The sequence below is a fragment of the Trichomycterus rosablanca genome, chromosome 8 (assembly GCF_030014385.1).
Source record: "Trichomycterus rosablanca isolate fTriRos1 chromosome 8, fTriRos1.hap1, whole genome shotgun sequence".
Taxonomy (NCBI): domain Eukaryota; kingdom Metazoa; phylum Chordata; class Actinopteri; order Siluriformes; family Trichomycteridae; genus Trichomycterus; species Trichomycterus rosablanca.
Window position 1 is genome coordinate 7,090,549 of NC_085995.1, and position 21,022 is coordinate 7,111,570.

The 21,022-nt window shown below is 39.3% G+C and overlaps 1 protein-coding gene across 2 annotated transcripts in view; it reads left to right on the forward strand.

Annotated features, from left to right (window-relative positions):
* tenm2a (teneurin transmembrane protein 2a) overlaps positions 1-21,022 on the forward strand; it is a 403,035-nt gene that overhangs the window by 266,911 nt on the left and 115,102 nt on the right. The window contains exons 4-5 of one of the 2 annotated variants that reach the window (XM_063000418.1): positions 3,104-3,313; positions 18,517-18,754. In XM_063000418.1, the coding sequence (XP_062856488.1) occupies positions 3,104-3,313; positions 18,517-18,754 (448 nt within the window). The remainder of the gene's footprint in view (positions 1-3,103; positions 3,314-18,516; positions 18,755-21,022) is intronic. The other variant, XM_063000419.1, reaches the window with a different exon arrangement.

Here is a 21,022-nt window from a genome sequence, read left to right on the forward strand (position 1 = left end):
AGAATGGACATTAATTCTATTTTTATGTCAGCAACATTTTCCCCCACAATAAAACATCATTCATGTCACACAGATATAGCACAAACAAAAACATGCTTTTTTAATTAATATATATTTTTTAATTATTATTTGTGTAACTTTTTAATGTAATCTATTATGAATCTATTATGAAGCACCATGTGCAGGGGTCTGTGTGGTTTTTGTGATGTTTTTAACATCGCTTTGCTTTCAGCACTTCATGCAACTTGGTTTCTGTAATGATTTACATTTTCATCAACCAAATTATCTTGGTCAGGGTCACAGCAGGTTTGGGTCCACTGGAAATGCTGGGTGCAAGGCAGGGATACCCAAGACAGGGTGCCAATCCATCGCAGGACTGTTTTAGCTTCAACGTGTTTTTCTTGTTGCTAGTTGGTAGATAGTTGTTTTTTTTGTCTACAGTACTAAAGTTAATATTAATTTTAATAAACCCTATTAAACTGTTCAGCATGGTGGCTCGGTGGGTAGCCCTGTCACCTCACAGCAAGAAGGTCATGGTGGGGTGGTCCGGGTCCTTTCTGTGTGGAGTTTGCATGTTCTCCACGTGTCTGCGTGTGATCCTCCCACAGTCCAAAAACATGCAGTCAGGTTAATTGGAGACACTGAATTGCCCTATAGGTGAATGGGTGTGTGTATGTGTGTCTGGCCTGCGATGGACTGGCGCCCCGTCCAGGGTGTTACTGTGTGCCTTGCGCCCATTGAAAAGCTGGGATAGGCTCCAGCAGCCCCCTGCGACCCTCATTGGATAAGCGGTTAAGAAAGAGAGTGAGTGAGTATTAAATTGTTGTAAAAGATTTATTCATCTTTTATAGATAAAGCATTCATTATTTCTTCTAAATGTAGAAACACTACTTATTCAAGCAAGCATACTAAGGTCCTGAATGTAATTTTGAACCTGACTAAGAATGTCTTGCTCATACTCTAACACTAGTCTAATTATGTGTAAATTGTGTATCAGATTAATGCATGCCCTTCCCTAGCAATAATTTAGTCAAGCAGTTGTCAGTCTCCCACTTGATAAATGACACTGCTGGGGATAAATGATCTGACTTGCATCGATCTGTTTGCAAGTTTTTAAGTAAATCAGTGTGTATGTAAAATAACTGAATGTACTTGAACATTCAAGGTCTTTCACACCCGTTCAAAGTCGCTCCCCTCTCCCGTATTTTAATCACATTGTACATAAAAGTGTGTTACTCTTTAAGACTGAAAGATGCATGAAAGTGAAACGCATGGCTCTGTATCTGTGACTCATCAATTCTCCGGATAGTTCGAACGCTTACGGGGGCCGTCGAAACTCCTGAAGCGTTATAATTACACACGCTTTTAATCCCAATTACAGAGATGAAGGACAGAACATGTCCTCTGGAGCTCTATTGTTAGGATCCTCAAAGAAACACCCTCATGCATCAACAAGCAGAGAGAAAGAAGTCTTAAACTTTGTCTCTCATCTTCATTGTTTTTCTGCAGGTAATTAGAGGAGGTAATAGCTTCATAACTTATCAGATTTTTATGGGGATTGAATACATGTTGTTGTTAATGGGGTAATAAAAAAATGTAGCTTAAAATTTTTGTTGTTGCTGCTTGTAATAAACTTGATGAATTATGATGAATTGCCCTCCTGTGCTGTAACCCCCTAGATTTTTTTTTTTTGCTTTTCTAATCGTATTATGTGGGTTCTGTAGGGAAATCACATGCAGGACTCTCTGTGACTCTATATTTGAGTAATATCGAGGGACTATATGCTAGTGCTGCACAGGATAAAATTATTAGAAGCAGCGTTTCAATTCTGAGCTATTATGCATCTTTCTGTCCCTGTTTCAGTTCATGTACCTATCATGATTTTTTTTTTTTTACCACAACTATCTTTCTATTGTACATACTGAAAGAATGTGATTTTTACAAGATTTACAGTACATATGTAAATGTGTCCATTTGTAACATTTACATTTACTAAATGTGTGTATACACAAGGGTTTGTATAAGTAACAAAAATGAAACATGACTAGATAAAAAACTATACAACACTAAATAAAGCTAAAGAAAGCATTTCCATTTCCCCTGACGTATTAGATGACTAGTGTGTCATATAATAGCATCTATAAAGAACCCATGTGTGCATTAAAAACAAACATTATTAAGCCGCTCAGGTGGTGCAGCAGTGGTATTTCGTATACCTCCTATCGAATCTCAGCTCCGCCAACCGGCTGGGCTAGGCGGCCACATGAACAACGTTTGGCTGTTGTTCATACAGGGTTAGGGAGCCTGATAGGGACCTCATAACTGATGCAATTACGACCTATGCTGGCTGGTTGATGGCGTCTGCACAGAGTAGAGGAATAATGCTGATCAGGGTGTGGCTCTACGTACACAGGGCTGATTCGCATATGAACTCGGCTGGTGCAGGTGAAAAAATGCTGTCGGCTACTGCTCACGTATCAGAGGGGACGTGTGTCAGTTCGCTCTCCCCAATCAGGGGCGGGGGTCAGCGCCAGTCGAGAGAAAGCACAATTGAATTGGGTAAAAATTGGACGCGCTAAAAATTAGGGGGAAAAAATTATGCTAAACAAAATATGATTCCCACAAACCCCATGTCTGCAAAAGTTGGGACACTTTTGCAACACACTCCAAAAAGTTTGGGACAGAGGTGTTTGTACTTCTGTGTTACATTACCAATAATTACAATAATCACATTATAACAAATAAAAACATAAAAACTAATTTCTTAAATATAAGGGGTGTTTGCCAGCCCACAACTAAGATATGTTTTAGAATCTCAGCTGTGCTATTGGTTGTCTACAGTATGTGTATGATTGTCTATGTCTGATGTGGTGGAGATGGTCAAAGCCCTGCAGTGAATTGGTGCCCTGTCCAGAGTATGTCTGCCTTGCACCTAGTGTTTCCCTGTGGAGCAGGACCTGCCACGACCCTAAAAGCAGCAGATGAAAATAAAAATAAAACTTTAATTTGATTGATATGAATAAATATAATACAGCATGTGTATGAATAATGAAGCTGTACACATCAGTAACACATCTCTGTTCTCTCTTTGTCTATTCCTTAGGTCGTACCCTCCCTCCTTCTACTGCCTCCTCTAGCCTGCTGCCCCCAGCACCCTCTCCTCCCTCTGCTCCCCACCACCAAGCTCCGCCCACCATAAGAGAGTGCCAGGTGCCACTGCTGGACAACAGCTCTGTCCACACCATGCTGGAGCCCCATCCAGAGGACCAAATTTCTCCCAACTCATACCTGCTGAGGGCCCAGACTACCACAGGTAAGCTTCCGGTGTTTAGCACTTATTTGACTGCTGTTTGATTTTGACATGATCTTTCTACTATTTTTTTTTGGATGTGGGGGTTGCTGGTTTCATCTAGAACACTATCATGTTATAGCCTATGCAGGTAGCATATGTAATGAAAATATATATTTTTGCAAAGTGCAACTAAAAACTGCTAAAAAATCCTGATGGCATGATGGTGCAGCAGGAAATGTTGGTTCCATAAACCTCTATAGGCTTGGAGACCTGTGTTTGATCATTGGTTATTGTCCTTGCCGGTCTGCATTTATGTGTCATTTTGATAATTGGGTTGAATTACACTATCCTAATTACCAAAAGCTTTAATGAATTTAAACATCTCTTAAACAGAATTGTTCTTTGAATGTAAAGTGAGCCTAAGGGTCTCAACAGCTGACACATCATGCTGTGATTAACATGTATTTTACATAGAGTTCGTTCTTTCAGATGTGAACGGCCACTAAAGTCTTCTAAATCACATCAGCATTCAGAAAGTAACTCGGCTGAACATCTGAAGAACTGCAGGCTTGTTTGCCTCAGGTATGGTTACAAGGTGAACTCTGCAAGGTAAAAACTAACTGCTAACCAAGAGAAAAATAAAGGCATTTCTTACAATCACTAAAAAACCTTGATGACCCATAAACCTTTTGGGATATTCTTCAGTGGACTGACGAGTCAAAAGTAAAACTTGGCAGTCAGACAAGGAGTTAGTGTGATCTTGTGTGATGATTTACTGCTTAAGGGTCTGAGTCTGAATTATAGTATTATAGTATATCTGCATAGAAGAGGAAAATGTACAATACTGATGAATACCAATCAGTTCTTAAGTTCAGAGGAGGGGGAATTATTTACCAAATAGGTGATGATAGGTGATGAAGATGTTGCATCATATTTGTCATTCAGTAAATAAGTTTAATATTGTTTTTTTGTTTATTGCATTTACAGTATATGAGGACCTGCAACAATTTAGAGTAATAAATATTCAGAATATGTATACCACATTATTCAGTGTTCAGGTATGAGTTTTTCCACATTGGGCTCAATATTTTAGGAAGACCTCAGGACCCTTTCCTTTCCTAATCTTGTTTGAAGATTATGAGCAAAAATAATGAAAGTACAAGTCTGAATATTTTGTCCATTTGTTTACGCTGAATATTAATCGACCAGCACTGTTTAGATGTAGATCTGATTTTCAGTGTTTGGTTATGAGGCTATTTGAATACATGTGTGGCTCAGTGGCTCAATGGGTTGCCTCACAGCAAGAAGGTCCTGGGTTCGATTCCCAGGTGAAATCGTCTAGGTCCTTTCTGTGTGGCGTTTGCATGTTCTCCTCGTGTCTGCATAGGTTTCCTTCCACAGTCCAAAGACGAGCAAGTGAGGTGACTTGGAGATACATTAAACACTTGAGCTGATGAATCTTGTGTAACCAGTAACTACCTGTCCTGTCATGAATGTAACAAAAGTGTAAAACATGACGTTAAAATCCTGGTGCAAGGTTTGGTTAAGCATAGATGAGATAAATGTGCAAGTTGCTGTAATGCAGCTGCACTCATTTCCATCTATTAATGCCCTCGATATGCCTCGGAGCCCTCCAAACTCTCATCCTACATCAAAATCTGCAATCCAGGCGATATATTTAGAAGAGGGGTGGATGGAATCTGTTAATGCAATTTCTGTTGGAATATAATCTATTGTTAATGGTATTAGCCTCTCCTTTGATCTGCTATAAATCTTTATTACGCCTGATCAGGGCCCCGAGTTCAAGAGCAACATGATTATAACCCTTTTAAAATGACATTACATCATGCCTCTAATTGGTTTACTGTTTGGTGGAGTAACATCAATCACTCACGGACTAATCCAGGCTGTAAATAAATTCACTTCAGGATCAGCAGCGTGACGGTTCTGGGGAAAAAATGGCTGGAAAATGAAGGCGAGCTTTGAGAGAAGTGAGGGAGGAACTGTACTGTTTATATATAGCTGTGCTGCTAAATGCACTCGCTCTCTGCACCTACATCATACAGTGTGTCACTAAAGTTAAATTAAACTTCTGTAGTGCAGATGTGTATTACCTCCACAATGTGTAAAGGAATGTAATATTTCATTGTGGCTGTGTACTTCCAAGTAATAGAAGTTTGAACTTGTTGCTTTATAATATATGGGGATCATTTTTAATATTGTGATTTGAATTTATTTTAGGTAAGTTTTTCTCTTTATTAAAATCTATATAGATTTGTGTCAGAGCAACTTATTTTCCATATAATAATAAAATCTAAACTTTAAAAGCTTGTATTCAGATTTATCCATTGGTGCACATGTCAAAAACCTTTACAACCTTTAAATTACCCTTGTTTTCCAAGGATCCAAGCGCCTAATACACGTGTCAAACTCAAGGCTCGCGGGCCAAATCCACGTCATTTTATGTGGCGGGAGCTTGAAAGACGTATGATTGTCTTGTCTTGTCTTAAAGTACACTGTAAAATCATACATAAACTGCATCTCCCACAATGCATGCCGATTTTGTGATCCTCAAAGTGACCAAATCCCGCCACTAGATGGCAGTGTTTCCACATCAGCGTTTAACTGAGACGGTTTTCCAACAAGTGATGAGAAATATTTACAAATAATCCCAGAATGTACAAGCAGAAGGAAGGGAATTTAATGAAAGATGAGAAAGTGAAAACAAGTTTGTGTTTCAAGAAGAAAAACCGGTACGTCTCTTGTGTTATGAGGCCGTGTCTGTGGTAAAGGAGTACAATATAAATGTAGATATACATTAGAAATATACAGCATAAATTTGGCATTTTGACACAAAACACAGAATTTAGCCTCCAAAATAACCAACAAACTTTCCAGGACTTAAAAGCCAGACTGCAATCACAGCAGGATACGTTACAATTGACCCTTTGAGGGCCACCATAATGCAGATGTGTCCCTCTGTGAAAATGAGTTTGACACCCCTGCCCTAATAGCTCCTGATTTCCACATCAAACATTATTCATTCATGGCTTACATAGGAGTTTCACTTAGTCCTATAAACGGATCACAATCAGCAATGTAAAAAAAAAAAAAAACACCAAATAATTAGTAAAGGTCATTTATTGTCACTCACCTTGTTACATTACAAATAGTTACATGAAATAAAGAATCCAGCAGCTTATTAGGCTTTAAACAAGCCAGGTTATATTACATAGTGCAGGGTGTCGAGATTTTTGTCATGATAAGATCATGGAGAAGAGAACAGCTAGCTCACGGATTGGCTAAAACTGCTGCTGCCTTTGCTAGCCACACATGCAGGTTTCAAGAGTTCTCTTACTCAGAGCGTCAACACTTATCCAAAACAAATCAAGTGTAATCGCCTTTTAGCTCTTTTTTCCTGAAATTATCAGTATATGCAGCCAACAACACCAAGAAAATAGTGTGAAGGCCACAAAGAAAATAATGAATACTGGGTTATTTTAATTGTTTGATCTTTAATGCGTATGTGTATTTCTATTTATATAATGATATTTTTTAGTTGACAACACCTGGAATGTTTGCACTTGGTTTAAAAACAGGTCTGTATTGTCAGGTTGTGTGTGTGTGTGTGTGTGTAGTTAGGCAGAAAGTAAAACTGAAAGTGTGTGTGTTTCTTTACTTGCTTGTTTGTTTGTTTGTGTGTCCAGTTTCAATTAAATGTCTTGTGATTTTGTTGAGGGTGATCACTGTGCAGGAAATGAGGTTTCTGCCCAATAACCCAGACCACTGAGGCAGCACGACAGTCACCGTTACATAGAGGACGTGTGCTACATGTGCATGTGTGTCTGAGTTTGTGTGCTTATTATTGATTAATAAGATATAATCAATCCTGATGATACAGTATTTCATATACACCGATGAGGCATAACATTATGACCACCTTCCTAATATTGTGTTGGTCCCCCTTTTGCTGCCTCGTACGCAACAAACTGTGATGCTCTGTGTAATCTGACACCTTTCTATCAGAACCAGCATTAACTTCTTCAGCAATCTGAGCTACAGTAGCTTGTTTGTTGGATCAGACCACACGGGCCAGCCTTCGCTCCCCACGTGCATCAATGAGCCTTGGCTGCCCATGACCCTGTCGCCGGTTTACCACTGTTCTTTTCTTGGGCCACTCCTGATACATACTGACCACTGCAGACCGGGAACACCCCACAAGAGCTGCAGTGTTGGAGATGCTCATTTTTTCCTGCTTCTAACATCAACTTTGAGGATAAAATGTTCACTTGCTGCCTAATATATCCCACCCACTAACAGGTGCCATGATGAAGAGATAATCTGTTATTCACTTCACCTGTCAGTGGTCATAATGTTATGCCTAGTCGTGTACATCAGTTACAGTCAAACTAAAAGGTTTCAATTAAATTACACCTAGTAACAAATCACTTGCTCATGTAGTTGTCTAATGGCACACTATATTGACAGAAGTATTGGGACACCTTCATTCTTATTAATAAATGTATGTGTTTGAGCCACAATTGCTAACAGGTGTAATAAATTAGTCACATTAAGCATTGTTCTTATGGCCTGAGTCGCTTTTGCTACATCATAACAGACAGTGTGTCTCATTGAGAGAGAAGATCTGGAATACAGAAGATTGACTGCTGCCTTACGTCCGCTGATGAGGAGTGCATCATTGTCCTGACAGTAATTCTGGAAAGCCCTGAGAAAGCGACAGACAGAGATTCCATAAGTGTTAGTGTCCATTCATTATAAATCAGTAGCAGTCTATTTTTAGCTGCCTGGCGAGTGGCATACCCTGGCAGGCAAATCAGCCTTTGTTACTGATGCAACCAGTGTTTACACTGATTATCGTGTTTAAGGAAACGCATCCTCACATTTTCCTTTCACTCCCACCCATTTAAAAGCTAATGCTATTGTAATTTAGAGATGTAATTAAGAAAGTGGCATTGGTGTCATTGTTTTGGCATTTAGTCTTTGCCTCTGACTCCTCTGCGGGAAACACTATACTCTATAGAATGTGTTTGTGTGTGTGGTGGGGGGTGTTTCTGTCTGTGTGGGTGGCTCAGTTCTGGAGTGGTGTTTAAAGAGGCTGTTTATTTTTAGGCTGATTTTGAGGACACTCTTAGACAGGCTATTATTGCTCATTAGAGCAGATGAGCAGGCCAAGCAGATGCTGGCTGCGCTCTGAATATTTAGGCCAGCCCACAACATCCATCCGTCTGCAACTTTTCTTCGCCATGGCTATGTTGAAAAGAGATCAAAACAAGAAAACAAGATCAAGGGGACGGAGGAAGCAACCCACCTGACAAATGAGCCCCTGTGTTCCTCGGATAGACATCTGAATAAAAACAACTAGGCTGTAAAGTAACTAAAGCCATTTGCATATTTGTTTGGGGTTATCTGGGGTTGCATCTATGTAGAGAGTTGTAGAGAATTAGAGAGAGGGCGATCCTTCCACTGGCTTCTGAGCAGGCATGTTTTTGAGCTCTGTGCACATGATACTTGTTTAAAACTCACAAAAAATTTTGAGTACCTGTTACTTGAGCTATGGTTCAGAGAATAATAACTCCACCACTGTTCCTGCTTTGTTCCAGCGAGCTTTCGGAGCATTGCTGGCAGATTAATGCAGCAAAATGCTCTACTGTCCAATTATAGACACATATTTCAGAGATGTATACTGGCAACATTATTCAAGCCATGGCCCTTTAGTATAACTAGCCCACAACAATCAAATCTCAAAGGTGCCATCAACCAGGCGTCTACATAAACTTTATTGGCTGTTAGTGTAGGTTTTTTCTGGGTGGCCAAAGTATTGCGAAGGATTGCCACCCTGTGTAAGGTATTTCTGCCTTGTGCCCAGTGTTTCCTGTGGACCCAGACCTGTCACGACCCTAACCAAGTTAAAATGAAATAAATAAATAGAAATATTTAAGTTAGCAATATGTAATCCAAAACCCAAAGTAAAGCCAAAACCCAGGATGTTAGCGATTACCCCAACTGGTTTTGTACGGGCTTTGCTTTATTTACATTGCACCGTTCTCACTGTAATAAAAAACGGCTTGCAGCAAGTCATACATTTGCATTGATGCATGATGAGAGATGATGGGAAAAATGAAAAGAAATCACATTTTCTTTTAATATTACAAGGCAAAATGAAGGACAAGGATTATGATGTATAGTACGACTCTGTATATTTCAATGTATTTTACTGCAGTGATCACTGGCCCACTCTTAACCAACCTTTACTAAGTGAGGTTGCATACCAGGTTCTTCCTGCCACGAGTAAAGCACCTCGTTATCAGAGACAGAGAGAGTGTCGGTGCAGCGGATGGTCTCAATGGCTGTTTTCTAATTATGCTCTTTCATTTATTGTGGAGCAGAAGGAGGCCTGCTGAAATCGCAGTGTCTATTAGCGGCCGCTGTCGAGGGGTTTCTCCCCATTACCTTTAGATTGGATCTTTCATCATCCCAAATTGACATTTATGCTTTTACTCCTATTGTTTCTCCGGTTTCGGGATGCTCACGTCCGACGATTTGTTTTCATTTGTGTCACTTGGTCGAGTGCCCCATGATGCCCTACTTCTCACTCATTCCATCATCAGCTTTCGACCACAAAATGGAGAGCGAGACGGAGAGACAGTGTTTTATTACTAACTACCAGTACTAACTACAGTGCCTATTTTAATGGCACGTTCTTTAGCCAGTGGTGGAATCTGTCTCATCAGTATTTGGATGCAGAGAAGAACTGGCATAAATACAAGCAACAGAGTTTGGATAAAATTAAAGCACACTAAAATTGTCATTAAGAAATAACAAATGAAACAGTATATTATTAGCATTTGCTTGAACAGAATAAGGTTGGCCTCGTCTATGCAACACACGTCTGTCAGACTTGGATAGACCCTTAACTTGTCACAATGTATTGTGTAGTGAGTTTGATTTTGAATGGATATAATTGCCATAATTCCATCAAAAACTAAATTATCTCATTCACAAAAGTATTCAGACCCTTTATTTAATATTTTGTAGAAGTCCCTTTGGCACCAATTACAGCTGCTGTTGTTTTTCAATATGTCTTTAAAAGCTTTGCAGGCCTGAATTTGGGCAGTTGAAGTTCTTCTTCTTTTTTTTGATTTAGTAGTAGTTACTTTGTAAATAATCACGCTATACTGAAGATCTTCATAGATCAGTAGTAGAAGAAAGTTTACAAGGTCGCTTTGTATTAGTAAGTCTGTGAAAATGACAAGCATAATATATTCTCACATTACAGCTGTGTGATACCAACAGCTGTGTATTCTGGGTGTCTGCTGGTTCCCAGAGCCTGACAGCACTAAGAATACTGTGCTTTTTGTCACACTAAAAAATCTTGGAGGAATAAAGGTATCAATAGTGAACGATTCAGACTAGAGCTATTTGGGATCAGTTGTGGCTTTGATTTAAGGGCACTACAGTTTGAAGTTGGTTTAATACTTAAGAATGAGCTCTTCTTTTGCAGTCCTGTCAATATTCCTGTCCTAACATTGCACTGCTGATATAGCTCTGAGTGGAACAACAGCCTTTTCTATCTTTTGGAATGATCAGACTACAAATCTTTACTCTTAACAGAATGTTCTACTCTACATTGTCCCTAGGTGAGAGTAAGTAAGCGAATGTGTGAGAATTTGATGCACTGTGGTTGTTGCCTGGTACAGGGTATATTTCTGCCTTGTACCCAGCGGTTCTGGGTGGCCACCCGAGCAACCTAGGAGAAAAAAATGTCATTGCAATTTTGATGATGTTGTCAATTACACATGTTTGTTCATCACCAACATTTTCAGTAATTATATATGTTGAATATTTGAAAAGTTGGTAAACATGGTGTTCATTGTGTAACCAAGGGCCTTTTTAGGTACTTTGGTTTCCTTCTCTATCCCAAAAACGTACATGTAGATAGATTTGCTACTCTAAATTGGCCCTTAACTGTAAGCGATTGTGAAAAGGTTTGGGAATTAATTAATTGATAATTGTATTTATTTATTATTGATTGATTACTGACTATTTTATTGTAAAATACACAAATACTTACATATTGTTTATTGAGCGTAATAAATGAATATTTGCTTACCTAAAACTACAAAGCTTAAAATGCACGTATTATTTATTTACTTATTTATTATTGTTGTAATATTATTATCATCATCATCACTGTGTTGAACTAGCCCACCCTCACTAAAATTCAGGTTATAATCTCAGCGGTAGTATCAGCTAGCCGGGCCAGACATTGGTCTGATGTCTGGGATGGCCGGAGGCCTGCAATGCACTGGTGCCCTGTCCAAGGTACACCCAGTGCACCCACTTCCCTTGTGTTCTTTGTGTTCAGTTACAGTAAAAATGTATAAAACATTAGTTTTACTAAACAGGGATGGTTGTTTTTTCCAGGAGGTAAATAAGGACAGAGATCTGTATGCTACTGATGTCACACACACACACACACACACACACACACACAGTGACAACACAGCCATTTCACATTCAGCCAGTTGCGCTCTGAAAGCTGATGATGCGTGCAGAGGTTGCATATGAAGAATGCTTTCTCATGAATATAAAAACAACTTTTTCAACAGTCATGAAAGGCCTGATGGGATACAGTTAGGCCTATATCTCTCTTGACTTCTTTTTGCCTGTACTGCTGATATTTGTTCTCCTGCTTAGAGAAACAGACGATTAGTTTTACTGCTTTTCCTGGAAGCATCAACAAGGTTTTATGCCTGGGCTTTTTAGAGGAACCAGGAAAATAATCGCACTTTATCATTTTAACGACGTGGATTACACTGGCTGCTTAGGGCTGGTAATGTGAATGAGCCACTGTGTGCGTTTAAATTAAGAACACCGTAATGGGCATGTTCGGAAAGAAATATCAGTAGAATTTAGAACAGCATGAGCTTTAAATAGTCAGAAAAACAGCTTTCTGTCCTCAGTTACTACATCTGTGATGATAATGAAGAACTGCTGGTTTCCTGTTTGCCTCTGTGTGCTGTGTTCTAGTTACCAAAGGCTTTCTGAAAGCCTGGGGGAAGGCCATGGGTCAGGTTTAGATTGACTGTGTTAATTGACTCTGTATAAGACTGGTAATGCAGTTATAGGACCAGGGGAAAATACATTATATGGAAAAAAGTATTGAGACAACCTTCCAACCAGTTTCTTCTTCTATCCCAGCATACCTGTACCCCTGTTCACCTACTGAGGTCTTAACAAGTTTGGTTTGGAGGAAATCCGATGGACTGCACAGATCCATGACCTCAACCCTATTAAATCCTTTTGGATTGGAGCATTGATTGCAAGCAAGTCCTTCTTGTCCCACATCAGAGCCTGTCCTCAAAGATGGTCTTTTAACTTACTGGGAGCAAAGTCCTACAGACACGTTAAAGAAGGGGGGGATTTGTCAGTGGTGGCAACTTGGCAGTGGTGGGCTTGTACCAATGACCTTTCGATCTAAATTCTAGTACCTTAAACCTTGGGCTAATGCTAGTTCCCTTCAGTGTGGCACTGTAGTATCTTTCCAACAAGTCATTTCATTTTAAGCCTTCTTCTCGGGAGCGTTCTCTTATCTAGGTTTTCAGACAGACCCAATGTTTAAAGGACATGAATTGTCTAGGGTTTAAGACCCTCTAAGACCCACCACCACCAAGCTACCACTGCTAGTCAGTTTTGCTCACACGACCCTTAACACTTACTTACCTTGATTATTGTTATTCAATTTTGGAAAAAGACTTTTTGCTAAATGTCCCCTTAAACATATAAACTGTTTATTGTGAGCTTAGTAGGGCATGTGTTTCCTAGCTAATATGACACAAGCATGAGATCGACATGTACAATGCCATGTACCAAGTGTTGACTGAAATGATATAACTAGGGTCCTACTACATTTACGGGAAAATGTGCTTAATATCACAGACCTCATTTTCTTTTTAAATCACAGATTTCACAGATTTTTGAAGAAAAGACACACATTTCACAGCAGTCATTAAAATATACTCCTAAACTGAATGATAGAATTCATGGAAGCTAAGTTTTCCAAACCCAGTAACTCAAGTTGTGTTTTTAGCTGCTTTACACTCCAACATCTTGGACATTTTGACTAACCGACTGCTAACTGAATTGCCGTAGGATTGTTAGGACCGCCTCAAGTTAACCAGTAAACGTGAGGCACTTGAATACTATTCGAATGAAAAATTTTAAATCGCTAAACACAAACCACAAAACTATTGGACACTCGTACAGTAGAAACACACTCTCAGAGATGCTACATGATGCTTCACCTTCTGGCTGCTTGATGGACAGACCTGGGTTTGGCAGACATGAAAGCACAACAGTGACAGCCGTGACATTAACAGCGTCCAAAACCTTTGGAACTAATTAAAACACCAACTGCAATTCAGATCTAATAAGTGTCCAACCTCACTAGTCTCTCAAGTATGTGTGTGATGCACAGCGACATTTTGGCACCCTGTCCAGGGACTATTCCTGCTTTGTGCCCAGAGTTTTCTGGATAAGCTCCAAAACCCATTCTGTCTCTGCTCAGGATAAAGCAGATGCATTTACATCTGTAGCATTTACAAGACACATCTTCAATGTGAACTAATCTATGAGACGATGTTTGTTCTTTTCCTCATTATGTTCCTTCTCTTTTTATTTATTTACTCCTTTATCAGGAGCATCTATACCTTGTTTGTCTTTATACTTGCACCTGGTAAAAAATCAGGCCACTTCTAGTGCTTCACTATTATAGTAGCATGCTGATAAGCACTTCTACTACTTCCCTTCCTCTGGGAATGTGGCTTCTGAGGACAGGATGCATGTATCTTCTACCTGGAGATGAGCCACACTCAGTCTTAAACACAGACTAGGGGACTGCATACACACATTAATGATGTCTGGCCCTATTTTGGGGACGACTGGGTGACGAAATAGGCTCGATCTCGCATACCTTTACAAGAACGTCTACTAACAGCCCTAAATGTGTGTGTGTATTAGCCATTGTCTGTGTGTAGTCCTTATTGAATGTATTTGAGCTTTTCCTGTAAATGCACCAGACGCTGATCACTAATCAGATCTGATGACGGTGTAAATGTGTGTATGAATTTGTGTCTGATTTAATGTCCCCGCTCTTGCGTGGTGTTAAACAGTCTGACTGCCTGGGGTACAAAAGTCTTCATTGTTTAATAAGTGAGTTAGCAGATGTATAAATATGAGTATATTTTTTTGTGATTGATTGACGCTCTTTTCAGGTCGTATTCCTGCCTTGTACCCAGTATTTCTGTGCAGCAGCAGGTCTACTACGACTGTGACCAGAATAAAGCACTCTGGCCAAAATAAATCAATTACTAAAAAGGAATGAATTTATGAATGAATACATGAATGAATGTTATTCACCCCTGATTGCTTTCACCAGCTAGCAGGTTATAGCAGCTTAGAGCTTATTTACACACTGATCCAGTTGTGGCTTTGCTTCTCTGAAGCTGCTCTCGTAAGCTTGTTACACACCCTGACCATTACATCTCTCCAAACACACACACAAACACACAAATAAACACTACTACACACACATACAATCTCCTGTTTCCCCCAGGTTGGTAGGATTAAGACCTTTTCGTGTCTGTTTGTTTTGTTTTGTTGGTTATTATTTCTTGGCTGGAGTAGAATTTAGCTTGAGCCTCATTCGTTTGTTAAATCCCTCTACTCTCTGCTCTCTCTCTCTCTAGCTCTCTGTGGATCAATCCCTCATAAACAAACACACATATACACACACTTCTGTTTTTTCTTTTATACTCTTAGAGACTGATAATTGAAGAGGCCTTTTTTAGTGTCTCTTCAGTGATATGGATTTAAACCTTGCAGAGAAGAAAACAAATTAAAGGTGAGCAGCAAGAATGCATTAATATCTCCAGTGAAATTCTCCATAAATAAAAAAGCACTGCGCCTTGATTTTCTTTTTCTGCAGATATAAAAGAGATTAATGTCATTGCATTGCTAAAGGCCAGGCTATTTACATACCGTACTCTTCAATTATGTCTGTTAATAATGTTGTTCAAAAAATAATCCCAAATCCTATTTTCTGATGCTGAATTTTTGAGAGGGAATTGGTAATGTAGGCCATCGGATCAGTTGTATTTGTCTACGTTGTTATATGGGTAACACGACCTAAATAAATATAATGAGAAATATAATGAGTGCAGATCCTGTGAGGAAAATTATGAGGCATGGTTTAGGTCCACTTGTCCTCTTTAAAAGAAAGTGTCAATGCAAACCAATAGAAAGTCATTCTTACTAATCAGAGATTAGTATATTATTATGTATTATTATAATGTATACACTGATCAGCCATAACATTAAAACCACCTCCTTGTTTCTACACTCACTGTCCACTTTATCAGCTCCACTTACCATATAGAAGCACTTTGTAGTTCTACAATTACTGACTGTAGTCCATCTGTTTCTCTACATACTTTTTTAGCCTGCTTTCACCCTTTTTGTTCTTCAATGCTCAGGACCACCACAGAGTAGGTATTATTTTGGTGGTGGATCATTCTCAGCACTGCAGTGACACTGACATGGTGGTGGTGTGTTAGTGTGTGTTGTGCTGGTATGAGTGGATCAGACACAGCAGTGCTGCTGGAGTTTTTAAATACCGTGTCCACTCACTGTCCACTCTATTAGACACTCCGACCTAGTTGGTCCACGTTGTAGATGTAAAGTCAGAGACGATCGCTCATCTGTTGTTGCTGTTTGAGTTGGTCATCTTCTAGACCTTCAATAGTGGTCACAGGACGCTGCCCACGGGGCGCTGTTGGCTGGATATTATTGGTTGGTGGACTATTCTCAGTTCAGCAGTGACAGTGAGGTGTTTAAAAACTCCATCAACGCTGCTGTGTCTGATCCACTCATACCAGCACAACACACACTAACACACCACCACCATGTCAGTGTCACTGCAGTGCTAAGAATGATCCACCACCTAAATAATACCTGCTCTGTGGGGGTCCTGGGAGAGTCCTGACCATTGAAGAACAGCATGAAAAGGGGCTAACAAAGCATGCAGAGAAACAGATGGACTACAGTCAGTAATTGTGGTACTATAAAGTGCTTCTGTATGGTAAGTGGAGCTAACATGATATGTTATGGCTGATCAGTGTATGCACTGAAAGAAATGATGTTAATCATTCAAGTATCAAGTCAGAGATGCAAAGAATGTACTAAGGCTGTTTTTTCCTTCATTTTGTCACCCGTGTGTTTGCAATGTCAGTGTTATACATAACCTAGTTAGTACGCATTAATATACTGATATTAGAGACTTTAAATTGTAAACACCTCTTTTCAGACGCCCTCTGTTCAGATCACTGATAGTGTGTGTGACAGACAGGATGAAGCACTAGATATGGTCATGTGTCTGCTGTCATGGATCAACAAGCGGGAGATAAGCAGGGAGGAAATGTGAAGCTAAGAGAGAAAGAGAGAGAGGAAGAAAGAGCGAGAGAGATAGTGCTAGTGTGTGTTTCTGAGAAGGACGGATACAGGCTTCATCTTTATTGCATTGTGTTGTGTTTCGTAGAATGGCCGTCATTATTGTAGTGTAAAGCTGTAAATCTGCTCCCCCTTTTCTCACACCCCATCCTTTTTTTCCGCTGTCACTAGTCAGAGGAAATAAATGTAATATGAGAACGAGTTTTTTCTGTTTTCTTTCCGCTCTGAAATTATATTTTCAACAACAGCCTGCCACTGTGCAGTCATGTCAACACCATGAAGTCAGGACCCAGCCATTTTTGGGTAGTGCACAGCTTGGCTAAGTCTAAGACGATTAGTGCACAGAAAGTGTAACACAGTTATTACATTTTATACTCTGGATTACTAAACAATAGTATATAAAACTGTTTTATTATGAAAGTAATAGGGCAGCACGGTGGGTAGCACTTTCGCCTCACAGCAAGAAGGTCCTGGGTTCGATTCCTAGGTGGGGTGGGCCGGGTCCTTTCTGTGTGGAGTTTGCATGTGTGAGTTTCCTCCAGGAACTCCGTTTTCCTCCCACGGACGTGCAAGTGAGGTAAACTGGAGATACAAAATTGTCCATGACTGTGTTTAACATTAAACTTGAACTGGTTAATCTTGTGTAACCAGTAACCAACTGTACTGTCATGAATGTAACCAAAGTGTGTAAAACATGATGTTAAAATCCTAATAAATAAATAAATAAATAAACAACAATAAATCAAAGAACATAATAGGAGGAAAGCGTGGAATCTTTCCCACTCATAGTAACTGATGCAGCTTGCTTGTTTGAGTCTATCTTGCTTTGCGTTTTAGTTTACTTGTTTATTTGAACAATCCACATTTTGTATATTTTGCTTCAATTTTGAACAAATCAACTTTTAAATAAATAGAAATATTTAAACTGAAGGTATATTTTACAGTGGTTGGTAGGTTCAGTTTCCTCGCAATGCAGTAACGCTTCTCAGGATGCCAATCCGTCGCATGACCTTGGGCAACCTCCTCCCCTCCCGGACATAGCCAATTATATCTATATGTAGACTCCTAACCGGCTGAGAGCCCCGCTCGGGTTTTGAACCCAGGTAATGATTGCAAAAAAAAGGAAGTAAAAAATGAACAAATCATGCTGTTTGTGTGTTTGTTTGCTGAATGTTAGAAATAGCTGAAGGCTTAAGTTGGAATTATCAAGCCATACCAAGCAATACAAAGCAATACAGCGGCACAAACACACACACACACACACACACAATGACTGACCACATTAAGTATTACACTCAAGCAAACAATCATGTCAGTTAATGATGCCTTATAAAGTATGCATGAGCTGCTTCCAGCAACATTAGCGTAGCTTAAAAGTAGCACAAGAGAGATTTTGCCCTCTAATGAGCGTCTTAACATTGCTGTCACTGCATTGCTTCCAAACACCGTAGCATAGCTGTATACTGCCAGTGCAAATCATCACCAGCTGTGGCATCCTGCCTCCACCAATTCCCCTCTCTGATTTAACCTCAGCCATCAGATCGAATACATTCTTGCTGCGGTGCAAAACTATTTCCAAATATTCTCTCAATCTATCGTGGCAAATGCTAGACCCCCGGTTTTCCCTTTTTCCAGCACATTTCAACATCAGTGTAATAAGCCATATGCTAAAGGTTTGTGTTTGTGTCTTTGCACAGGAGCGTCGAACCACCACAGCCAGTCGACCCTGCGGCCTCCACTGCCTCCACCTCACAACGCCCAGTCTCTCTCCCACCATCAGACCTCGGCCAACTCGCTGAACCGCAACACACTGAGCAGCAGACGCAACCCTGTTCACGTTCCATCCACTGCCCCTGGGGAGGCACCAACCACCCCTGAGTCAGTGCAGCTGCAGGACAGCTGGGTGCTTAACAGCAACGTACCGCTGGAGACAAGGTCAGAGTCCAGGCTCGCTCAGACACAAAGCTGTGCCGTGTTATGTGCATAATTGCTGGATTTAATAAATCATGTGAAAGATGTAATTAACAACGATAAGCAATGTACACAGTTTAAAACACTGAGCTGTAGTACTTATAGTTCTAAATCCTGGAATGTAGCTAGTGTGAAGGGTAATCATTACAGTTATTATAACAATTTATGCTGAACCAGTTTACAATGTGCTATTATACCACTGAGTAAAAATAAAGAGAAATACATTATATGGATTTTAACAAACCTAGAGGGAATGAAAGGCAATACACTAAACATCCAACAAAACAGCAAATTAAGAATAAACAGAACATAATGGCACAAAACAAATGAAGAAAAACTACCCTAAATGTTACTACACATTCTGCAATCAATAATCAATAAGTGGCTTATATTTTAACTAAATATATTTTTTTATTTCATAGTTTTTATGTGGCTTTTATTCACTTTTGTTACACTAATATATTACTTAAAAGAAGTGTTTTGTTTGCATAAAGCTAGCGTAATAGACCATATATTTTTTTATTTTATTGGTTCTAAAGTACTTGGACACCTGACTTGTTAGGCATGTTTGACATCCTATGTCAAAACCATTGGCAATTCCATTGAGTTGGAAGGGAATTGGTTCAGTAAAAGACTTGCGTCTATGACAGCTGCCTCTCACAATACACATTGCAATTAATCCCAAGCTTGTTCAATGGGATTGAGGTTTGAACCCTGTACAGCCCACACCTATTTTTAATGGATTGCTCTTTGTGCACAGCAGCACAGTTGTTCTGTATCAGAAATGGCACTTACCCAAACTGTTGCCACAAAACAACACAGAATTTGTTATATACTGAACTGATTTTATATACCTGTTAGCAAGAGGTGTGACTAAAATAATTGAACTCAGTGTCCACTTATCTTTAGCCATTTACACAGTGTTTCAGCTACACCTATTTCCATAAATTTGTGTGTATATATATATATATATATATATATATATACGTATATATATATATATAATCCTTGCTCAGATTGTATACAGTCACAGTACTGTAAATCGCTTTGAATAAAGCCGCCTGCTAAACGTTGAAAGTTTGATTGTACGTAAATGACAGTACTGTAGCTAACATCATAGCCAACATATTAATGCCCATGATTTTAGAATGAGATCCAGCAAGCTCACTGGCAGGTGTTTGCATAATTGGCCATACAGTGTATGGAAAAAAATGACGTTATTTACATATAATAATAATAATAATAATAATACCGGTAATAATAATAATAATAATAATAATAATAATAATAATACCGGTAATAATAATAATAATAATAATAATATTAATAATATTATGACATTATTTCATGCACATGAAAGCAGCATTATTATAAAGTACCGTACTATAATAGTGCTGCATTATTTCATTCTCCATGTGCAAATTTTTAATTGCCCTGATATTACAAAGCTTAATTATTTGGAGTTAATCTCCTGGAATGTGATCTGCCCACAGGCCTTGTGTCAGCCTTTAATTTATGAGGGAAAATCAGTCAACAAAAAACATTTAAAGTGAGAAATGACTTCATCTTGCTGTAATGACTGCAATAGTTACAGTATTAAACTTTATTTTATTTAAAGTGTATTCAAACTAATTCAGTACCTTGACAAGAGATCTGACAAAAGCAGTACACACCCAGACTCAAGCTAAGATAGCGTGAGTGTATTTTCTGTTTATAGCTGTCACTTTAAAACAAGTAGTTTGCAAGTTTGCATTTTTCTGGCTAAACATGCTACTACAGTGCCAGAAAGCATGGAGCAAAAGTGCAGATTTATTCTAATGTTTATTCCATGGTGATCCATAGCCTGTTTTATCCTGCTGATTTTCTTTTCTGTATCTCTTGATCTATTACTTCTCTTTCCTTCTCTTTTTTTCTTTTTCTTACTTGTCTTTGTCTTTTCTATTTCTCTCTGTTTTATTTTCATACCTGTTAAAGTTCCCCCACTGGCCAGTCAGTCACCCCACTAGCCCTGGATAAGAGAGGTGTGTGTGTGTGCTGCATGCACTATTCATGAGCCCGGGGCGGTATGTTTAATTCAGCCGGACAGGGTTCAGGCCTGTAGGAACTGCAGGTGCCTGACTGGCATGTAATTAAAAAGGTCTGATTGGATCTACTGTATGTCGGCAGTGCCCACCCAGTACCCTCAGATGTGAGTACTGCTGGGGTCTCTGTGTTCAGAGCTGAAGAGTTGCA